General features: G+C 45.0%; 1 protein-coding gene across 1 annotated transcript in view; it reads left to right on the top strand.

Annotated features, from left to right (window-relative positions):
* Positions 1 to 19,112, top strand: part of ankrd24 (ankyrin repeat domain 24) — a 102,003-nt gene that overhangs the window by 25,753 nt on the left and 57,138 nt on the right. The window contains exons 5-8 of the mRNA XM_078555637.1: positions 4,282 to 4,339; positions 8,226 to 8,296; positions 10,347 to 10,453; positions 17,233 to 17,420. Of these exons, the coding sequence (XP_078411763.1) occupies positions 4,282 to 4,339; positions 8,226 to 8,296; positions 10,347 to 10,453; positions 17,233 to 17,420 (424 nt within the window). The remainder of the gene's footprint in view (positions 1 to 4,281; positions 4,340 to 8,225; positions 8,297 to 10,346; positions 10,454 to 17,232; positions 17,421 to 19,112) is intronic.

The raw sequence follows: 19,112 nt of genomic DNA, 5'->3' as shown, positions 1-19,112 counted from the left end.
TGTTGGAATGTATCTATTCTGTGCATTCTGAAATATCCCCTTAAATATTAGCGACTGCATCTCTATTGGCTTATTCCTTAATCTAATTTTCCAATTCACTTTAGCCAGCTCAGCATTCATGCCCTCATAATTGCCCTTATTTAAGTTTAAAAACTTAGACTCAGACCCACTCCTCTCTCCCTCAAACTGAATGTAAAATTCAATCATATTATAGTCGCTGCTATCTAGGGGTACTTTCACTGTGAGATCATTAATTACTCCCATCTCATTGCACAATACCAGGTTTAGAATAGTCTGTTCTCTGGTTGGTTCCAGAACATGCTGTTCTAAGAAGTTGTTCCGAAAACAGTCAATGTACTCCTCATCTAGGCTACCTTTGCCCATCTGACCTTTCCAGTCTATATGTAAATTATAATCTCCCATGATTATCGCTGTGTCTTTCTGACAAGCTCCAATTATTTCTTCCTTTATGCTCAACCATACCATGTGGTTACTATTAGGGGGCCTGTACACAACTCCCACAAGTGACTTCTTGCCTTTACCATTTCTCATCTCTACCCAAACCATTTCCACATCCTGGTCTCCTGAATTTAGGTTATCCGTCTCTATTGTCTAATACCATCATTAACTAACAGAGCCACCGCTCCACCTTTTCCTCGTTTCCCGTCCTTCCTAAATGTCCCATATCCTTCAATATTCAGGTCTCAATCCATGTCCTCCTGCAGCCATATCTCCGGATTAGCTATCAAATCGTAATTATTTATTTCTATGTGCGCTGTCAGTTCATCTGTTTTGTTTTGAATGCAACGTGCATCCAGATACAGAGCTTTTAGTTTCATCCTTTTATTCTTTTATAACCTCTAGATTTTCACTCTCTATCACTTCCTGTCATGGTCTGTTTTCCATTTCGTGTAATAATACCTTTTCCTTTTGTCTTGACTCTGCTCTTTGATTTACCACATCTTCCCAGATTTGATCCCTTGCCCCCACTATTTGGTTTAAAACCCTCTATACTTTCCTAGTTATGCAGCTTGCAAGAACACCGGTCCCAGCACGGTTCAGGTGTAGACCGTCCCAACAGTACAGATCCCGCTTTCTCCAGTACTGGTGCCAGTGCCCCACGAACTGAAACCCACTTCTCCCTCACCAGTCTTCGAGCCATTCATTCATCTCCCTAATCTGGTTAATCCTATACCAATTTACATGCGCCTCAGGTAATAATCCAGAGATTATGACCTTTTGAGGTTCTGCTTCTTAATTTGCTGCCTAGGTCCTCAAACTGACTATGCAGAACCTCCTTCTTTGCCTGCCGATGTCGTTGTACATGTACATGGACCGTGATGACTGGGTCCTCCCCCTCCCACTGCAAGTTCCTCTCCAGCCCCGAGCAGATGTCCCGCACCCTAGGACCGGGAAGGCAAGACAGTTTTCTGGACTCACACTCTATGCTGCAGAGAACAGTGTCAATACCTCTGACCATACTATCCCCTACTACCACTACATATTTTTGGCTAGAAATCCTGTGTTGAATAACTCACTTCCTGACTCCCCAAAGTCTGTCCACCATCTACAAGGCACAAGTCAGGAGTGTGATGGAATGCTCTCCACCAGCCTAGATGAGTGCAGCTCCCACAACACTGGCTTGACACCATTCAGGACAAAGCTGCACACTTGATTGGCACCCTTTCCACAAACATTCACTCCTTCCACCACCAGCAAACTGTGGCAGCAGTGTGTATCATCTATAAGATGCAGAAACTCACCAAGGTTCCATAGGCAGCACCTTCCAAACTCACAACCACTACCATCTAGAAGGACAAGGGCAGCAGATACATGGGAACACCACCACCTGGAAGTTCCCCTCCAAGTCACTCACCATCCTGACTTGGAAATATATCGCCATTCCTTCACTGTCGCTGGGTAAAAATCCTGGAACTTCCTCCCTAACAGCACTGTGTGTGTACCTACACCACATGGACTGCAGCGGTTCAAGAAGGCAGCTCACCACCACCTTCTTAAGGGCAATTAGGGATGGGCAATAAATGCTGGCCTAGCCAGCGGCACCCACATCCCGTAAAATGAATAATAATAAAAAAATTCTCTCCCTAAACCTCTCCTTCCTTAAGCCACTCTTTAAAACCTAGCTCTTTGGCCAAGCTTTTGGTCACCTGTCCTATCATCTCCTTCTGTGACTCGGTGTCAAATTGTTGTTTGTTAATGCTCCTGTGTAGCACTTTAGGACATTTTACTGTTAAAGGTGTTATATAAATACAAGTTGTTATAGTTGTTGTGATTCTCACCTTATGTCGGTATCTCTGATAGAGGTTCAGGAATCATATCTTGCATCAATTGGAGTTTGTGTGGATTGATCTATGATGGATCTCAGAGGGTGTTGTGCTGATAAACTCGAGGGGTCTTCCAATTTTAATTTCCATTGATTTTGGGTCCAAGATGATTATATTCCTCTTCCAATGTCCCAAAACGAATGAAAAATCAAGTTTAGTTCTGTGCTGGGTTACCTGCACCATGAATTCACTGCTTAAGCAGTGAAGGTGAAGATTCCCAGGGCTGACTATTATAGAGATTCCTACATGAGTGGGCACCAAACAGGGACAGGCCAGAGCTTGGCTCTGACTTTCTTTCCATTTTCACAAGCCTTCCAGCCATGAAGTCTGCTGAATGATGAGCACTTGGTCAAGATATAGGAGGGCGACCGCATTCGCTGATGTACCTCAACCTTTGAGGTTGAAGGAATCATATCTTGCTTCTGGGTTCCTGATTGACCTGTATCTTACTTGGAGTGCAGCATTCTGGGTGGCCATATTCTGGTCTGATGGATGTGGGCTTTGTCCAGCCTGAATGGAGTCTCGGCCTGACTCCTTTACCCGTTTCCACAGAGCACTCACAGTTAGTCCAGCATGGCTGATATCCAGGAAGTAATAGCATTGGTGTATTGCTTCCAAGCCATATGCCAAGTTCACAGAACACTGGAACCCATGTCCAAAACCTTTATAGAGGTCACAGAGACTTTGAGAGCCTGATGTTACTGTTAGATGGATTAACAGCCATATTTCATCAACAGGACAATGTCACAGAAATGTCTCCTAGAGTCAGATCGGTGCACATAAGGCATTCATTGGGAATGACCCAGAGCACAACTCCAAGATGAAGCAGGATATCAAACAAAGGGGCATAAGGTCAAACTGGTGAAAGGAACTGCTTAGGACCACTGTTATTATGACCTGGAAGCAGATTCAGTAGCAATTTTCCAAAACAATTATATGAATTCTTGAAAGGGAAAACATTTGCAGGGCTATAGGGAAAGAGTAGGGGGGTGGGACCAATTGGATAGCTCTACCGAAGAGCTGGCACAGGCATGACGGGCTGATTAGCCTCCTTCTATGCTGCATGATCCCATGAACATAACTAATTGTGAAGTGAGCCATTATTCCTGATGGATCCATATTAGAAATATATAAACTTCTTTATGATTCAAAAACAATGTTTGTTTCAATAAATCTGATCAGCATTTGCAAAGAGGACTTGCATGGGTATTTAACAGGGATTGCGTTGGTGGGCTGTGAAAGATGGTGCAGTCTGGGCAGCAATTTTGACTCTGGGTGCATATCATGTGGGTTTTCAGTGGTGCAACAGTGCTTTCACATGATGTCCTGGGTGAGAGAGTCTGAACTATTTACAATGCTGGGCTACACCTCCTTTATGGCCACGAGCCATTTAGGGGAGGAGCAGGGAATTCCAAACCTCCCCTTTGGGGCCTAACAGAATTCCTGAACCTCTATCAGAGATACTGACACAAGGTGAGGATCACAATAACGATAACAACTTGGAAATTTCAATGTTAAAATGAAGGGGGCGAGGTGGAGGTGGGGTGGGGAAAGCAGTTGTGGTGGTGTTTTGAAGGAAGAGGGGAGAGAAGGGCAGTGTGAGAGTGGTGGGCAGATCAGGACATTTTTGTGCGGGGGGACATTCATACAACAATGGAGGTGAGAGAACATCGAAGGTATGGAATTGGTGGGTGAGAGTGACTATTCTAAAGAGATGATTGGAGTTCTCCCTAACGGCCTGGCCAACATTTATCTCTCCACCAATATCACTAAATCAGATCATTATCACATTGCTGTTTGTTGGAGCTGGTGCATAAGTATATCCTTCATCACAATTGTACTTACACCATGAACCTACTTCATTGGCTGCAAAATGCTTTTGGACATCCTGACATTGTGAAAGGTGCTATATAAATACAAATCTTTCTTTCTTTAGGAAAAATGCCCAGTTAATGCTGTTGACAGTTATGGGAGAATCGCATTACACCATGCAGGTCAGTACCTTTCAGAGCTGTCACATTTTCCTTCAGCCTGTTTGAGTGTGCTTACAGTGAGCTTGCAAGTGACATGTTTAAGAATAGTAACTATGGTGTCCCCAGAAGAGCGGTTCACACACTCGACATTCTCAATTTGGAGTAGAGCCAAGAACAGGACAGAGAGGCATCATCACTCGGGCTCAGTCCTTCTGTCTTGGTAATGGGCAGGTATCAGCAGGCAAAGGGAGCAGACTGGACCACCTACCACCTCAGCTGGGGGCCTGCAAAGAGAAAAGGGCTGGAAAATTTCCCTGAGCATATTTCCGGGTCTGGACCTGATTCCGATCCAGGTACAGGAGGATTTATCCTAATACTTATCCTGGATCTCTGCAGTGAGTGCTGCAGGCCTTACGGATAATTTGAAGATGATGAATGTTGGGCTGTTTTCTCATCACCAGTGGCTTGAAAGTAAATCCTGGAAGGGAGGCAATGTGGATAGGTAGGGAGGGTTGGGCACTGACTCGACCAGGATTAGGACTGATCCACCTGTACCAAGATCAGAACCAGTGCTCTTGTACCAGGATCAGGGTCAATCCACCTCTATCAGGGTTAAGATTAGGAACAGGATCAATTCCCCCTTGATCAGGATCAATCCTCCTGTATCAGGATCATGACTAATGTTCCCTATAAGCTGTGTGGTTTCGAATTTCTTGCTCAATCTGCACACTACTCAACTCCTTTGCCGCTCACACATGGCTATGCACAAGAATTTAAAGGGACAGCACACTTAGATAAATCATCCGTGCACTCCAAAAAAAGGTTGATCAGGATCCATCTGCCTGTATCAGGATCAGGACCAATAAATGAGAAATAAGAAATGGCCAGAGTAGGCCATATGATGCATCAAGCCTGCTCCACCAATCAGTAAAATCATGGTTGATCTTCAACATCAACCCCCTCCAGACTCGATCCCCATATCCCTAGATTTTCTTCATGTCCAAAAATCGATCAGTCTCAGTCTTGAATGAACTCAATGACTGAGCATCCACAGCGCCTGGGGTAGAGAATTTCATAGATTCACAATTCAAAAATTTCTCCTCATCTCTGTCCTAAATACAAACCCCCTATCCTGAGACTATGCCCCTGTATTCTAGATGCCCTAGCCAGGGGAAGCAGCCTCTCAGCATCTGCCCTGTCAAACCCATCAGAATCTGAGTCCTGACAAAAGGCATTGATCTGAAACATTAACTCTCTTTCTCTTTTCACAGATGTTCCTAGACTGTGCATTTCTAGCCTTTCCTGCTTTTATTTCAGGCTTCCAGCATTTGCAGTATTTTGATTTTGTTCCCTTCAGGATCTTCTAAGTTACAATGAGATCACCTGTCATTCTTCTAACCACCAGAGAGTATCGGCCCATTCAACTGAATTTTTCTTCATAGAACAACCTTTTCACCCCAGAAATCAGTCTAGTGAACCTTTGATTTTTTAAAAAATTCTTTCATGGGACATGGGCATCGTTGGAAAGGCCAACATTTGTTCCCCATCCCTAATTGCCCTTGAGAGTAGTTAGGAGTCTACCATGTTGCTGTGAATATGGAATTACATGTAGGCCAGACTGGATAAGGATGGCAGATTTTCTTCCGTAAGGATATTAGTGAACCAGATGGGTTTTTACAATACTCCATGATAGTTGTCATGGTCACCATTACTGAGACTAGCTTTCGATTCCAGATTTTATTGATTGAATTTGAATTCCCTGGAGCATTAGCCTGAGCCTCTGGATTACTAATCCAGTGATATTACTGCTACGCTATCATCTTCCCTGAGGGAACTCTTCCTTGGGTAACTGTACTCAGTACTCCAGTTGTGGAATTACAATTGCATAAAGCAATCGCTTGCAACCCTTTACAATCGCAGGAAGACTTCTTGAGTGCAAAGTTCATTCGCACAGCAGTGCTACACAACTTACTTCGTGCATGGTCTGCACAACATGAGTCACCTGGAATGCTGCATGCCCAAAGTCACTGAATACATGTAATCAAACCTACTGATGTAATGCCAGGATACCAACATTGGCCAATGAAAGAACAGCTGATCTATGCTGATATATTCCCCCACAATCCCATGAGTTTTATGTAGTGCCCTTTTAGAGGGGGTGGGGGGGGGGAAATACCTTTAAAAAATCCAAATGTACAACACCCACTGGTTCCCCTTCATCTACCCTGTTAGCCTCAAAAACATCCTCAGAACACTCTGTTGGATTTGTCAATCATGGTTTCCTTATAAAACAATGTTGACTCTTGCCAATTAGAATATGAATTTCCAAGTGCCCTGTTACAACTGCCTTAATTATAGATTCCAGCATTTTCCAGATGGCTGAAGTCAAGCCAATGGGCCTGCAGCTCTGTTTTCTCTCTCCCTCCCTTCTTGAATATGGTGTTACATTTGCTAATTTCTAATCCACTTGGACTCAAAATTCATGGAATGTTGGAAAATCATAACCATTGTATCCACTAACTCGACAGCCAACTCTTCTAGAACTCTAGGATGAAGGCCATTATGTCCAGGGGATTTATAGGCTTTTAGTCCCATTAATTTCTCCATTATGTTATCTGTAGTAATATTAATTACTTTAAGTTTCTCACTTTCATTAGAGCCTCGGTTTTGGTATGTTATTTCTGGTAATTTTTTGTATATTCTACTGTGAAGACAGACATAATGGCCGGGATTTTCCGACCCCTGTCGCGGGTGGGGCCCGCTGCAGGTGAGGTGGCCCCCCCCCCCCCCCCCTGCCAGAAGTCCATTGTCTTGTGGCGGGATGGGAAGATCGCGGCGGCGGGCGGGTGTGGAAAATCACACCCAATGTCTCTGCCATTTCCTTACTCCCCATTATAATTTCTGTTGGCATAGGGAGCATAAGGGGCCGTAGGGGTGGGTGGAAGGGCAAAGCTTGGCATAGGGGGCATAAAGGGCCATGGGGCTGAGTGGAAAGGAAAAACTTGGCATGGGGTCAGGAGGGGCCATAGTGGTGGGTGGAAGGGAGGGCAAAGCTTAGCATAGGGAGCATGAGGGGCCATGGGAGGTGGATAGGAGGGCATAACTTGGCATAGGGTGCTGTGTGGAGGACCATTTATTATGTCTGTTTAAAAGGTCCCCTTATGTACATTAGGGTTTATGACTCATCTGAGGGGCTGTGAGCTACAACTGTTTAAAAATCTGGCCTGACTCCATGAAAATTGTGAAGGAGTAGGAGATATCTACTTCCACAATGGAGCTGGCCAGGTCAGGATTCCCAGGTGTGAGCTTTTGACAGGAACCAGCCAACACCCTTTAAAGACACTCCCGAAAATCAGACAGTCTGGGAATGGGGTCGGGAATCCCGGAATCGGGACCCACCCACTATTTTTAAAGGGCTCCCAAGTCAAAGCGACTCAGTGAAAATCCAGGCTGATGTCAAATTCTATCATATTAAGATCACTCTTCCCAAGAGCACCCCTTACTGTGACATAACTAATTAACCCTGTCTCATTACATGAGGTAAGGTCTAAAATGATCTCTTCCCTAGTTGGTTTCACAATGTATTATTCTAAGACACTGCCTTGAATGCTTTCCATGATCTCTTCCTCCAAACTATTTTTGCCAACTTGAATCTTCCTGTACCAGAATTATAACCAGTCCACTTGTACTGGAATCAGGATCAGAACCAATCCTCCTATACCAGGATTAGGTAAGATTAAATTCTTATGTATTCAAAAATTTGTAATAAAAGACAGTTCTTTTTGCCATCTACACACATTGTTAATGGGCAGCTGGTTCAGTCCAAGCTCACACTGTGAGTTTGTTAAGTGTGACCATCTCCTTTGTGCTTAGAAGATGCTCTTCATTTTCCTCTCTCTTGTTGCAGCTACAAGTGGGAGTTTTTCCTGTGTTCAGACACTATGCAATTTCAAGTCTCCTTTAAATGTCCATGACGATGTAAGTGATGTTTCTTACTCGCTCTCTGTGAATTCATTAAAAGCCAGACTGTGTGAAGCTGAAGATTAACTTTATTAGTGTTGGATTGACAATACATTGAAATATTGCAGAGCAGAATTGAAATATCCCGGTGCAAATGTATGAAAGTAAATCTTTCAAATTTGAAAGTTGGGAATTTAAAGTTCCTTCATCAGGGGGAATCATTATTTTGGATTGGAGAGTTATTTATCAGACATATGAACAATGATGCCATGATTTGTTTTCTATTCGTTCATGGGATGTGGGCATCTCTGGCTAGGGCAGCATTTATTGCCCATCTCTAATTGCCCTTGAGAAGGTGGTGGTGAGCTGCCTTCTTGAACCGCTGCAGTCCATGTTGTGTAGGTACACCCACAGTGCTGTTAGGGAGTGAGTTCCAGGAATTTGACCCAGCGACAGTGAAGGAACGGCAATATAGTTCCAAGTCAGGATGATGTGTGACTTGGAGGGGAACTTGCAGGTGATGGTGTTCCCATGCATCTGCTGCCCTTGTCCTTCTAGATAATAGAGATATCGGGTTTGTCATTGATGACTGATCTTGCAAGAATTATTTATGATTATTTTAACCAATGATGGGTGTGGTGTCTGAGGACCATGTCAATTTGTACGTGGCTCTAATAACCTTTGGAGCTGATGACCTGGTGACCCAAAGGCCTGGTGACCTAATGATCCATTGTCCTGGTGACTTGGTGACCCAGTAATCTAGTTACGCCATGACCGGGTGATGTGATGATCCTGTGGCCTGATGACCCAGTAATCCAATTATCCCATAACCAGGTAATATGATGACACAGTTTCCTAATAACCTACTGTCCTGTTTATCTGGTGACCCGATGATTCAATGTCCTGTTGACCTGGTGACCCAATGTCTCTGTGTCCTGATGTCCCCATGTCCCGGTATAAGCACCATAATTCAGTGCACCAGGAGTCTCCGAGGGTCAGTGGGGAAGATTCCATATTTCTGGCAGGGAGCTTTTCAGGATTAAGGGCATATCCTGGGCACCCACCAGTCAGGAAATGCTGGAATTCTCAGTGAAATATATCTGGTCCATTTGGTGGGGAAAGCAGTGAGCCCTTCTGATGACATTTGGAATGGCCAATCTTTCCCCTTTATAAAGGGATCAGAAAATATTTCCTAAAGTTACAACATCTTTAGGATTCAATGCTATGTTCCTGGGTCTTATTTCTCTGGCTGGCATTGCTGGGTGTATCAGCGCGCTAGTGGATGCTCAAACTGGGGATGATGAAAATCCAGGTGTTCTAGGTCCCCTACACTGACTATGACTCCTCTGATGCTGCTCCCCTTGTTTGAAACCCACTTAAGCTGAAGGGAAAGCTGGGACCTGGAGCACAGAGTCCTGGCTCATTATTGAAGATTCCTCCCAGACTTAGGGTGGGAATACACTGCAAGGACAGTGGATTTTTGGCTTTATTTGCCCACCTATTTGGCTGCCCAAAAGTTGAGGATCTGGCAGGAACTATGCCTGGATGTTGCAAGAACTCAGGCAGTTAGCTCTCCATAATGGTGCCAATTTAACAACTCCTCTACACCTGACTTTTTGGGTGACCCCAGGGCCAGTGAGTCTCCTTCTGGCGGATGCGGCAAGCCACTTAAATCTCCATTCAGTTCGGTGGGACTGTAATATGGGTGGAGGGGCCATAAAATCCTGGCCCGGGATTCTCACAATTCTTAACACAATACCCCTACAGCTCTAATACACAAACTCACAAAGGCTGAGCAAAAATGCATAAATATGTAACATTTAGAATCCCTCCCCTTCAAATCCTCCTGTTTGTATTGTCCCAGTTTGCAGACAAAGTTGCCTAAGCAAGATATCAGCCCACTGGGGTCTGGCTGGCCTGAGGGTAAAGGACTTCAGAGATTCAGGCACATTACGCTTGGATGGGAGGCAGTGGATCCAACAAAGTGACCAACATCCATAGTATGCTGGTAGTTGACTTAGCGCTGGGTGGGTGTAGTATCTTCTCTCTCTCTCTCGTTCTCATCCAGGATGGCTGCACTCCACTGATTCTGGCTGCACAGATGAGCAACTATGAGATGTGCAGGTGCCTGATTGTAAGAGGAGGAGATGTCAACAGCAGGGATAAACAGGGAAGGTGAGCTGCGTCTATCAGCCAGGAAAATGTTAGTCAACACGAAGGCAGGTAATGTGTGGCTAAGGAGAGGTAAGTAAAATCTTTAATTAAAAGCACCTTTATCACCTTCTTGGCAACCTAAAATGCATCAACCAGTGAGCTATGATTATTTTTAAAGTGCCTTTAACATAATAAAACTCCCCAAGGTGCTTCACAGGAGAGTAAATCAAACAAAGTTTGACACTGAGCCAAATAAGGAGACAATAGACAGATGACTAAAACTTGGTCATAGAGGCAGATTTTAAGAAACATCTTAAAAGAAGAGATTGCTGCAGGGAGGTTTAGTTGGGGAATTCCAGAGATTTGGGACTAGATAGCTGAAGGTTTGGCCACTGGTGATGGAGTGAAGGAAGTGGAGGGTGCAGAGTCCAAAGTTGGAGGAACACAGAGCTCTTGGAGAGTTATGAAATCAAGGAGATTACAGAGATCGGGTAGGGCGAGGCCAAAATGAGGGATATGGATATGAGGATAAAAATGTTTACATTGAGGCACTGAGCCAACTAATGCACAGCAAGATCCCTCAAAGAGCAAGCGAATAGATTGGGGGTGATGGTTAATTGGAGAACAATGGCTTGTTTATCTTACTGCTCCTCTTAAATTAAAAAGAGAGAGATTTGCACATGTGTAGTTCATGACTACTGGACATTCCACAGTACTTTACAGCCAATGAAGTACTTGTTTTTATATGTAATCACCATTATGATGTGACAGCCATTTTGCACACAGCAAACTCCCACAAACAGCAATGTGATAACAGCCAGATAATCTGTTATTACAATGCTGATTGAGGGATGAATGTTGGTTGGCCAGGACAGACTCCCCTACTCTTTTACAAATTGTGCCAAGGGATCTTTTATGTCCACCTGAGAGAGCTGATGGGGTCTCAGTTTAACAGCACACCCAAGAGATAGCTCTTCTGAAAGGTCAGTACTGCAATGCAGTGTCAGCCTTGATTTTTGCACTCAAGTCCTGGATTGGGACTTGAACCCACAACCTGCTCACTGAGAAGTAGGAGTGCTACCAAGTGAGCCAGGGCTGACAAATAGTGCCACGTACACAACCCTGACTGAGCAGGCTGAAAGGATCCTTAGTTTACTAATCCATCATTAAAGGCTACATCTCCAATAGTTCAATCTCCCTCAGTACTGCACTGAAATGTCAGCCTGGAATATGTGCCCAAGTCTATAGTGGAACTTAAACCCATGGGGCAGAATTTTACGGCCCTGTTTCGGCGGGGACAGGGCCGTAAAATGCGGCGAGACATTATAAACCCCATTGGCTTCGGCAGGAACGTAAAATCCCACTGCTGTAAAATTTTGCCCATGGCTTTCATCAGTGAGTGGCCAGTGCTTCACCAAGTGAGTCAAGTTGTCATTTAAGCCAATACGGGCAGGCAGGGACGAGACAGGCAACATTCTATTGAAAGTTATGACAAGTGATACATCTCTGAAAACACCACAACAAAATTTGCATTTTAAACGATCCTATTTTGCTTCTCCTCTGTTCTTCCCTACTCCTCAGTGATTGGTGCTGAACTCTGGTTCCAGAGATACTGACAGCCTCTGCAGCTGCTTAAAGTTAGAGGGTCGGATTTTCGCGACCGAGACGACTAGCTCGAGTCGGGAAATTTCCTGACTTGGCAGATCCACCTTGGCTTAAAGGGCCTGGTTACAAGCAATCTTTGCATGAGGGAGGTGGAGACGGGTTAAAGTCAGGCCCCCTGACCTTGGAAGCAGGTCATAGTTGTCACGGTGGCGAGTGAGTGATAGGCAGGCTGGTTAGATGGCCCGCCTTGGTCCTCTGAACTCTGAAGCCCTCTAGTCCTCAACCCTCACACATTCTCTTTCACTGCTGCATGGTCAATAAGGGGCGCGTGAGGAGACAGGCAACTACGCTGGAGCAAAACAGAGACCAAGTGAGTAGCGAATTAGGGCTCATGTGGGAATTCGGTGCCTGGGGGAAAAAGATGCAGTATACATAGGAATTATTCTAAGTCAGGGACAGGAGCAGATGAGCAGAAACGGACCTGGGTGTAAACCTCACCTTCAGAGCTGAGTTGGGAAAAAAAAATTGAAAAGTGACATCATAGGAAAACTGTAACTTCATTAGTTGATATGAAACTGCTGTTAAGGAGTGTCATTAAATAGCTTTAAATTAGAAAAGTGTTATGTTTAAAGAAGTAGCTACTTGGATTTGAGTAAGAAACACTAGGAATAAGGGGAAGTCAGGGCCAGTAACGTAAAGTGATATAAGTAAACCAAAGTAAAATGAAGTTAACATAAAGGAAGTAGAGTTAAGACATGGCAGGGCAGCTCGGTTAAGTGGAATGCGTTTCCTGTAAGACGTGGGAAGTCGAAGATACTATTGGTGATCTAGACGTGCACACGTGCAAAAAGTGCTGCCAGCTGCAGAAACTTGAGCTTGGGTTTCGGAGCTCGAGCGGCGGCTGGAGTCACTGTGGTGCATCCGTGAGGCTCAGAGCTACGTGGATAGCATGTTCAGAGAGGTGGTCACACCGCAGGTTAGGAGCATGAAGGCAGTAGGGAATTGGTGACTGCCAGGCAGCCCAAGAGAGCCAGGTAGGTAGCGCAGGAGTCCCCTGGGATCCCACTCACAAATCGGTTCTCTACTTTGGATACCGGTGAGGGTGTTAGTTCCTCAGAGGAATGCAGTCAGAGCCAAATTTGTGGCACCATGAGCAGTTCGGCTGTACAGGAGGGGAGGAAGAAGAAAGGAAGAGCAATAGCGATAGGAGATTCATTAGTTAGGGAACAGACAGGCATTTCTGCGGTGGTAGACGTGACTCCAGGATGGTATGTTGCCTTCCTGGTGCCAGGGTCAAGGATGTCACAGAGGCTGCAGAACATTCTTCTCGGGGAGGATGATCAGCCAGAGGTCATGGTCCACGTTGGTGGCAATGATTTAAGTAGGTAAAGGGTTATGGGCCTGCAATCAGAATTTAGGGAGCTAGGTCTAAAATGAGCAAGCAGGACCTCAAAAGTAGTAATCTCTGGATTACTCCCAGTGCCATGTGCAAATGAATGCAGAAATAGGAGGATAAGGGAGATGAATGAATCCAAAGATGATGCAGGGCAGAGGGCTTTAGATTCCTGGGATACTGGGACCGGCTCTAGGGGAGTTGGCACCGATATAAGCTGGAATGGTTGCACCTGAACAGAGCTGGGACTGAGTTCCTTGTGAGGCATTTTGCTAGTGCTGTTGGGGGTCTTTAAACTAACTTGGCAGTGGTGCGGGAACCAGGAGAGAATATTAGAGCAGAATACCAGGCTGCACAAAATACTGGGAGAGACAGTTGGCACTAAAATAGAGAATAGTAAGTTAATAGGTGGAGTAGGAGTAAGGGGGGAAGTCATGAAGTGTAAATCAGGGTTATACTGCATGTATGTGAATGTGCAGAGTATAGTAAATAAGCTTAGTAAGTTACCGGCAGAGATAGCTATGTGGAATTACAGGGCAGAATTTTGCCCTCATCAGGTGGACTCGGTGGTGGGCTCAGGAGCAGTCGGGAAGCCGACTGTCACCGTGATCGGGGTCTGACCGCGATTTCACGCTGGCCGGCCAGCCAGTGTGAAATGCGCGCTGCAGCGCTCAGTGCTGGCGGGAGCGGGGGGGGGGGGGGGCGAAGGTGGGTGGAGAGGGAGCGCTGAAGTTCCCACATGCGCACAGTAAAAGCTCCCTGAGGCACAGAGCTACTTAAGGGAGCTGAAGATTTTCAGCGCTCAAAATAAAGAAATGAAAAATAATGAAAACATGTTCCCTCATGTGACTCTGTCACATGAGCATGTTCATGTTAAATAGGGGTGCAAAAAGGTTTTATATATTTTTTAAATCACTGGTTGAAACCTCAACCTGCCCATGGATGAGGTTTTGCTACAAATGCAAAGGCCACTTGGCCTTTTCGCCCGCCCGCCAACTGAACGGTTGGATGGGCAGTGAAAAATTGTACTCAATTAATTGATTAAGGGCCTTAAAAGGGACCTAAATTGTCAGTGGGCGGGCTGCTGACTCCTGCGTGTGCCCCCTGACTGAAATATCGCGCAAGTGCGCGATGACATCGGAATGCTCGCCCAGCGTCATCGCATATCATTTTACGCCCGAGCATCCTGGGCACATGCCCGCACACCATCAAAAAATTCTAGCCATGATGTCATGGTGATGACAGAGACCAGCCTCAAGGAAGGGCAGGACCGGGTGTTAAATATTCTTGAGTACAAGGTGTTCAGAAAAGATAGGAGAGGAAGAAAAGGAGGAGGGGTGGCAGTATTGGTTAAGGAGAGCATTGCAGTGCTGGAGAAAGAGGATGTCCTAGAGGGTTCAAAGACAGAATCAATTTGTCTAGAGCTAAGGAACAAAAAGGGTGCAATTGCATTGCTTGATGTGGCCTATAGACCACTAACTAGTGGGAAGGATGTAGAGGAACAAATCTTCAGTGAAATTACAAAGAGGTACAAACATTATAGAGTCGTCATAATGGGGACTTTAATTACCCAAATATAGACTGGGGATAGTAGTAGTGTAAAGGGCAGAGAGCGGCAAGTGTTCCTAGATTGTGTTCAGGAGAATTTTCTACAGCAGTATAGGTCCAGTCCAACAAGAAAGGAGGCACTGCTAGACCTGGTTCTTGGAAATGAGGTGGGCCAAGTAGATCAAGTGACAGTGGGGAAACATTTAGGAGACAGTGATCATTGTATCATAAGGTTTAAGATGACAGTAGAAAAGGACAATGGGTAATCTAGAGTAAGAATAATTAACTGGGGGAGAGCCAACTTCAATGGGGCAAGAATGGAGCTGGGCCAGATAGATTGGAACCAAAGGTTGGCAAGAGAAACTATAGCTGAACAATGGGCTACCTTCAAAGAAGAAATGGTTCGGGCACAGTCAAGGTATATTCCCTCTAAAGGGAAAGGTAGAGCAAACAAATCCAGAGCTCCCTGAATGAAAAAGGAGATAGAAATTAAGATAAAGAAGAAAATATGTGCTTATGACAGGTGTCAGGTAGAAAATATAATTGAGAACCCAGCTGAATACAAAAGGTTCAGAAGAGAGGCGAAGAAACAAATAAGAGAAGCGAAGAGGGATTATGAGAAAAGACTGGCAGCCGACATAGAGGGGAATCCCAAAGTCTTCTAAGGGCACATAAATAATAAAAGGATGGTGAAAGGAGGAGTATGGCTAATTAGGGACCATAAAGGGGATTTATACATGGAGACAGGGGGCATTGTTGAGGTGTTAAATGAATACTTTGCATCTGTCTTTACCAAGGCAGCAGGTGCTACCCAGGCCATGGTGACAGAGGAGGAAACTCTGTCACTAGAAGGGTTCAAAATTGATAAGGAGGAGGTACTGGATATGCTGTTGGTACTTAAAGTTGACAAGGCACCAGGACCGGATGAGATGCATCCAAGGATATTGAAGGAACTGAGAGTGGAAATTACAGGGGCACTGGCCATAATCTTTCAGTCTACTCTAGACTCAGGGGAGGCATCTGGAGAATTGCAAACATCACACCCTTGTTCAAAAGTGCTGAGTGATATGAAACAGTTAATTAATATTTTTCGGGCTAGATGAAGTTTTGTGGTGGAGTTCCCCAGGGGTCGGTATTGGGACCCTTGCTTTTTCTGATATATATTAATGCTCTAGATCTTGGTGTGCAGGGGACAATTTCAAAGTTCGCGGATAATACGAAACTTGGAAGCACTGCAAACTGTGCGGAGGACAGTGTAGAACTTCAAAAGGACAAAGACAAGCTGGTGGAGAGGGCAGATAGGTGGCAAATAAAGTTCAATGCAGAGAAGTGTGAGGTGATTCATTTTGGTAGGAAGAACATGGAGAGACAATATAAAATAAGGGCTACAACTCTAGAGGGTGTGCAGGAGCAGAGGGACCTGGGGGTATATGTGCATAAACCATTAAAGGCGGCAGGACAGGTGGAGAGAGCAGTTAATAAAGCATACAGTATTCTAGGCTTTATTAATAGGGGCGTAGAATACAAGAATAAGGAGGTTATGCTGAATTTATATAAGACACTGGTTAGGCCTCAGCTGGAGTACCATGTACAGTTCTCGGTGCCATACTATAGGAAAGATGTGTTTGCATTGGAGAGAGTGCAGAAGAGGTTTCCAAGAACGGTTCCAGGGATGAGAAACTTGAGTTATGAAGATAGATTGGAGAGGTTGGGACTGTTCTCTTTGGAGAGGAGATGGCTAAGAGGAGATTTGATGGAGGTGTTCAAAATTATGAGGGGGCTGGACAGAGTAGATAGGGAGAAGCTGTTCCCACTCATAAAAGGATCGAGAATGAGAGGGCACAGATTTAAAGTGATTTGCAAATGTGATGTGAGAAAAAACTTTTTCACAAAACGAATGGTTCGGATCTGGAATGTACTGCCTGGAAGTGTGGTGGAGGCAGGTTCAATAGAAGCATTCTAGAGGGCATTAGATTATTTAACTAGAAACAATGTGCAGGCACTGAGTCATAATGCTCATTCGGAGAGCTGGTGCAGACACGATGGGCCGAATGGCCTCCTTCTGCACAGTAACCATTCTGTGATTCCGTGATTTTTCTGCAAAGCAGTGAAGCTGAGGGTTACTGAAATATTTGACTATTTATGCCTCAACCATGACAGCTCAGTCTCAGGTAACAATGCAAGAAGATGCTTAGGTATTCCGTGTTCTCATTGCTAACAAGGGGGCATGTTCTGCTTTCTTTCCTAAACTCAGAACAGCTTTGATGCTGGCCTGTGAAAACGACAGTGTGGAGACGGTGGATGTCCTTGTTAGGAATGGAGCTAATGTCAGCCTTGTGGATGCTTTGGGTCATGATGCTAGACACTATAGTATGGTGACTGGAAATACAGACATTCTGCAGCTACTTCATGTGGCGTCTCACAGAAGCTTCTGGAACAGCGGTAGGTTGTGTTCTTTATGATCCCGCGTCCTTTGCACTGTATTACATTATCCATCACCAAAAAAAAAATCCCTTTCTTTTCCTCTTTGTCCTCGTCCCGCCTGTCACAAAAATAGATGGCTCTGACCTGAAGTAGTCCATACCTCATACCTGGGATCAAAGGGAGTTGGGATTGTTCTAGGCCCCACTGCTTTGCATTGACATGGAGTGATTTTTCTGCCAGTTTTCCACCCAGGAATTTTCATGGATAATTATGCCCGCTTCTAGTCTGCGGCACTGTTAGTTTTCCACCAGTTCTTTATGTACAGTGGTAAGAGCTCCTGCACTGATGCTTCATGTGTGCAGATCCTACATGGGAAGGAATAGGACAAGAAAAAAGAGTAATTGAGTTTATCAGCCTCTTTTGTCTCCACGGACCAAGCGGTAACTCCAGTTATCACGGGCTCTATCACTGACCATCAACAAAAGACAAGTTTGTCAATTGGATAAAACTCCGTGAAGTGGCTCTGCACACATCAAACAAAGCACCATCCAGCCCACCCTTACAACAACTTAGCACCTTTAATGTGTGGAAATGACCCCAGGTGCTTCACAGGAGCATTAGAAAATACAGTGTGACATTAAGCCACAGAAGGAGTTATTAAGTCAGGTGAACAAAAGCTTGATCAAAGAGGTAGGTTTTAAGGAGTGTCTTAAAGGAGGAAAGCAGGGTAGAGAGCTGGAGAGGTGTAGGAAGGGAATTCCAGAGCTTGGGCCTAGACAACTGAAGGCACGGCCACCAGTGGTGGAGCAATTAAAATTGGGGATACTCATGAGGCCAGAATTAGAGGAGCACAGATATCTTGGATGATTGTGGGCTGGAGGAGATTACAGAGATAGGGAGAGATAAGGTCATGGAAGGATTTGAAAACAGGGATGGGAATTTTGAAAACAGGGATGGGAATTTAAAAATCAAGACATTGCTTGACTGGGAGCCAATGTAGGTCACCGAGCACAAGGGAGGTAGGGGAACAGGACTTGCTGCGAGTTAAGACACAGGCAACAGAGTTTTGGAAGACCTCAAGTTTAGCGAGGTTAGAATGCGGGAGAGCAGCGAGCAGTGCATTGGAATAGTCGAGTCTAGAGGTAACAAAGGCATGAATGAGGGTTTCAGCAAGAGATGAGATTGTTACAGGGGTGTAGATGGCCTCTGACCAGTCACATCCTACAGGTGATTTAGCCAAAGCCCAGTTAGCACAGGAGCCAACATGTTCCAGCCACCAATATTCAACAGGAGAGAGGTGAGCTGAAACCTGAGGCTGAACATTTGTTCTTAAGCCTTTCCCTTCCTCCATTCGAAATGTTTGTTAAAGCTTAAAGAAAGTAGAACGCTTGTAGCGCTGAGTTCTTGCTTTGCACTGAAATGATCTTGTATTGATGGCATGAGTTGTCACCTCTGCTCAATTACTGAGGCAGACCTTCTTCCTTTACGTAAACATGTTAAAGTTCTTGCGGAAGTAATTTGTTCATGTGGCACAGCTCCTAGTGGTGCTCTGTAGACTTACCTCGATTCTCTGAGAGCAAGAAGTGCAGAAGTCTCCACACATCCCCATATCCAAGGAGAGGTAGCCAATGCTGCATTATAAAGGAAAATGTGGAGTCGCCCTGATTTTCCCTCCCGGCCAGTCTTGTTTCCAAGAACTTGGATCTACTT

This window comes from Cetorhinus maximus, chromosome 13 (genome assembly GCF_964194155.1).
Source record: "Cetorhinus maximus chromosome 13, sCetMax3.hap1.1, whole genome shotgun sequence".
Classification (NCBI taxonomy): Eukaryota; Metazoa; Chordata; class Chondrichthyes; order Lamniformes; family Cetorhinidae; genus Cetorhinus; species Cetorhinus maximus.
The sequence above is the reverse complement of the archived record's forward strand: the minus strand, read 5'-3'. Positions and strand labels throughout refer to the sequence as shown.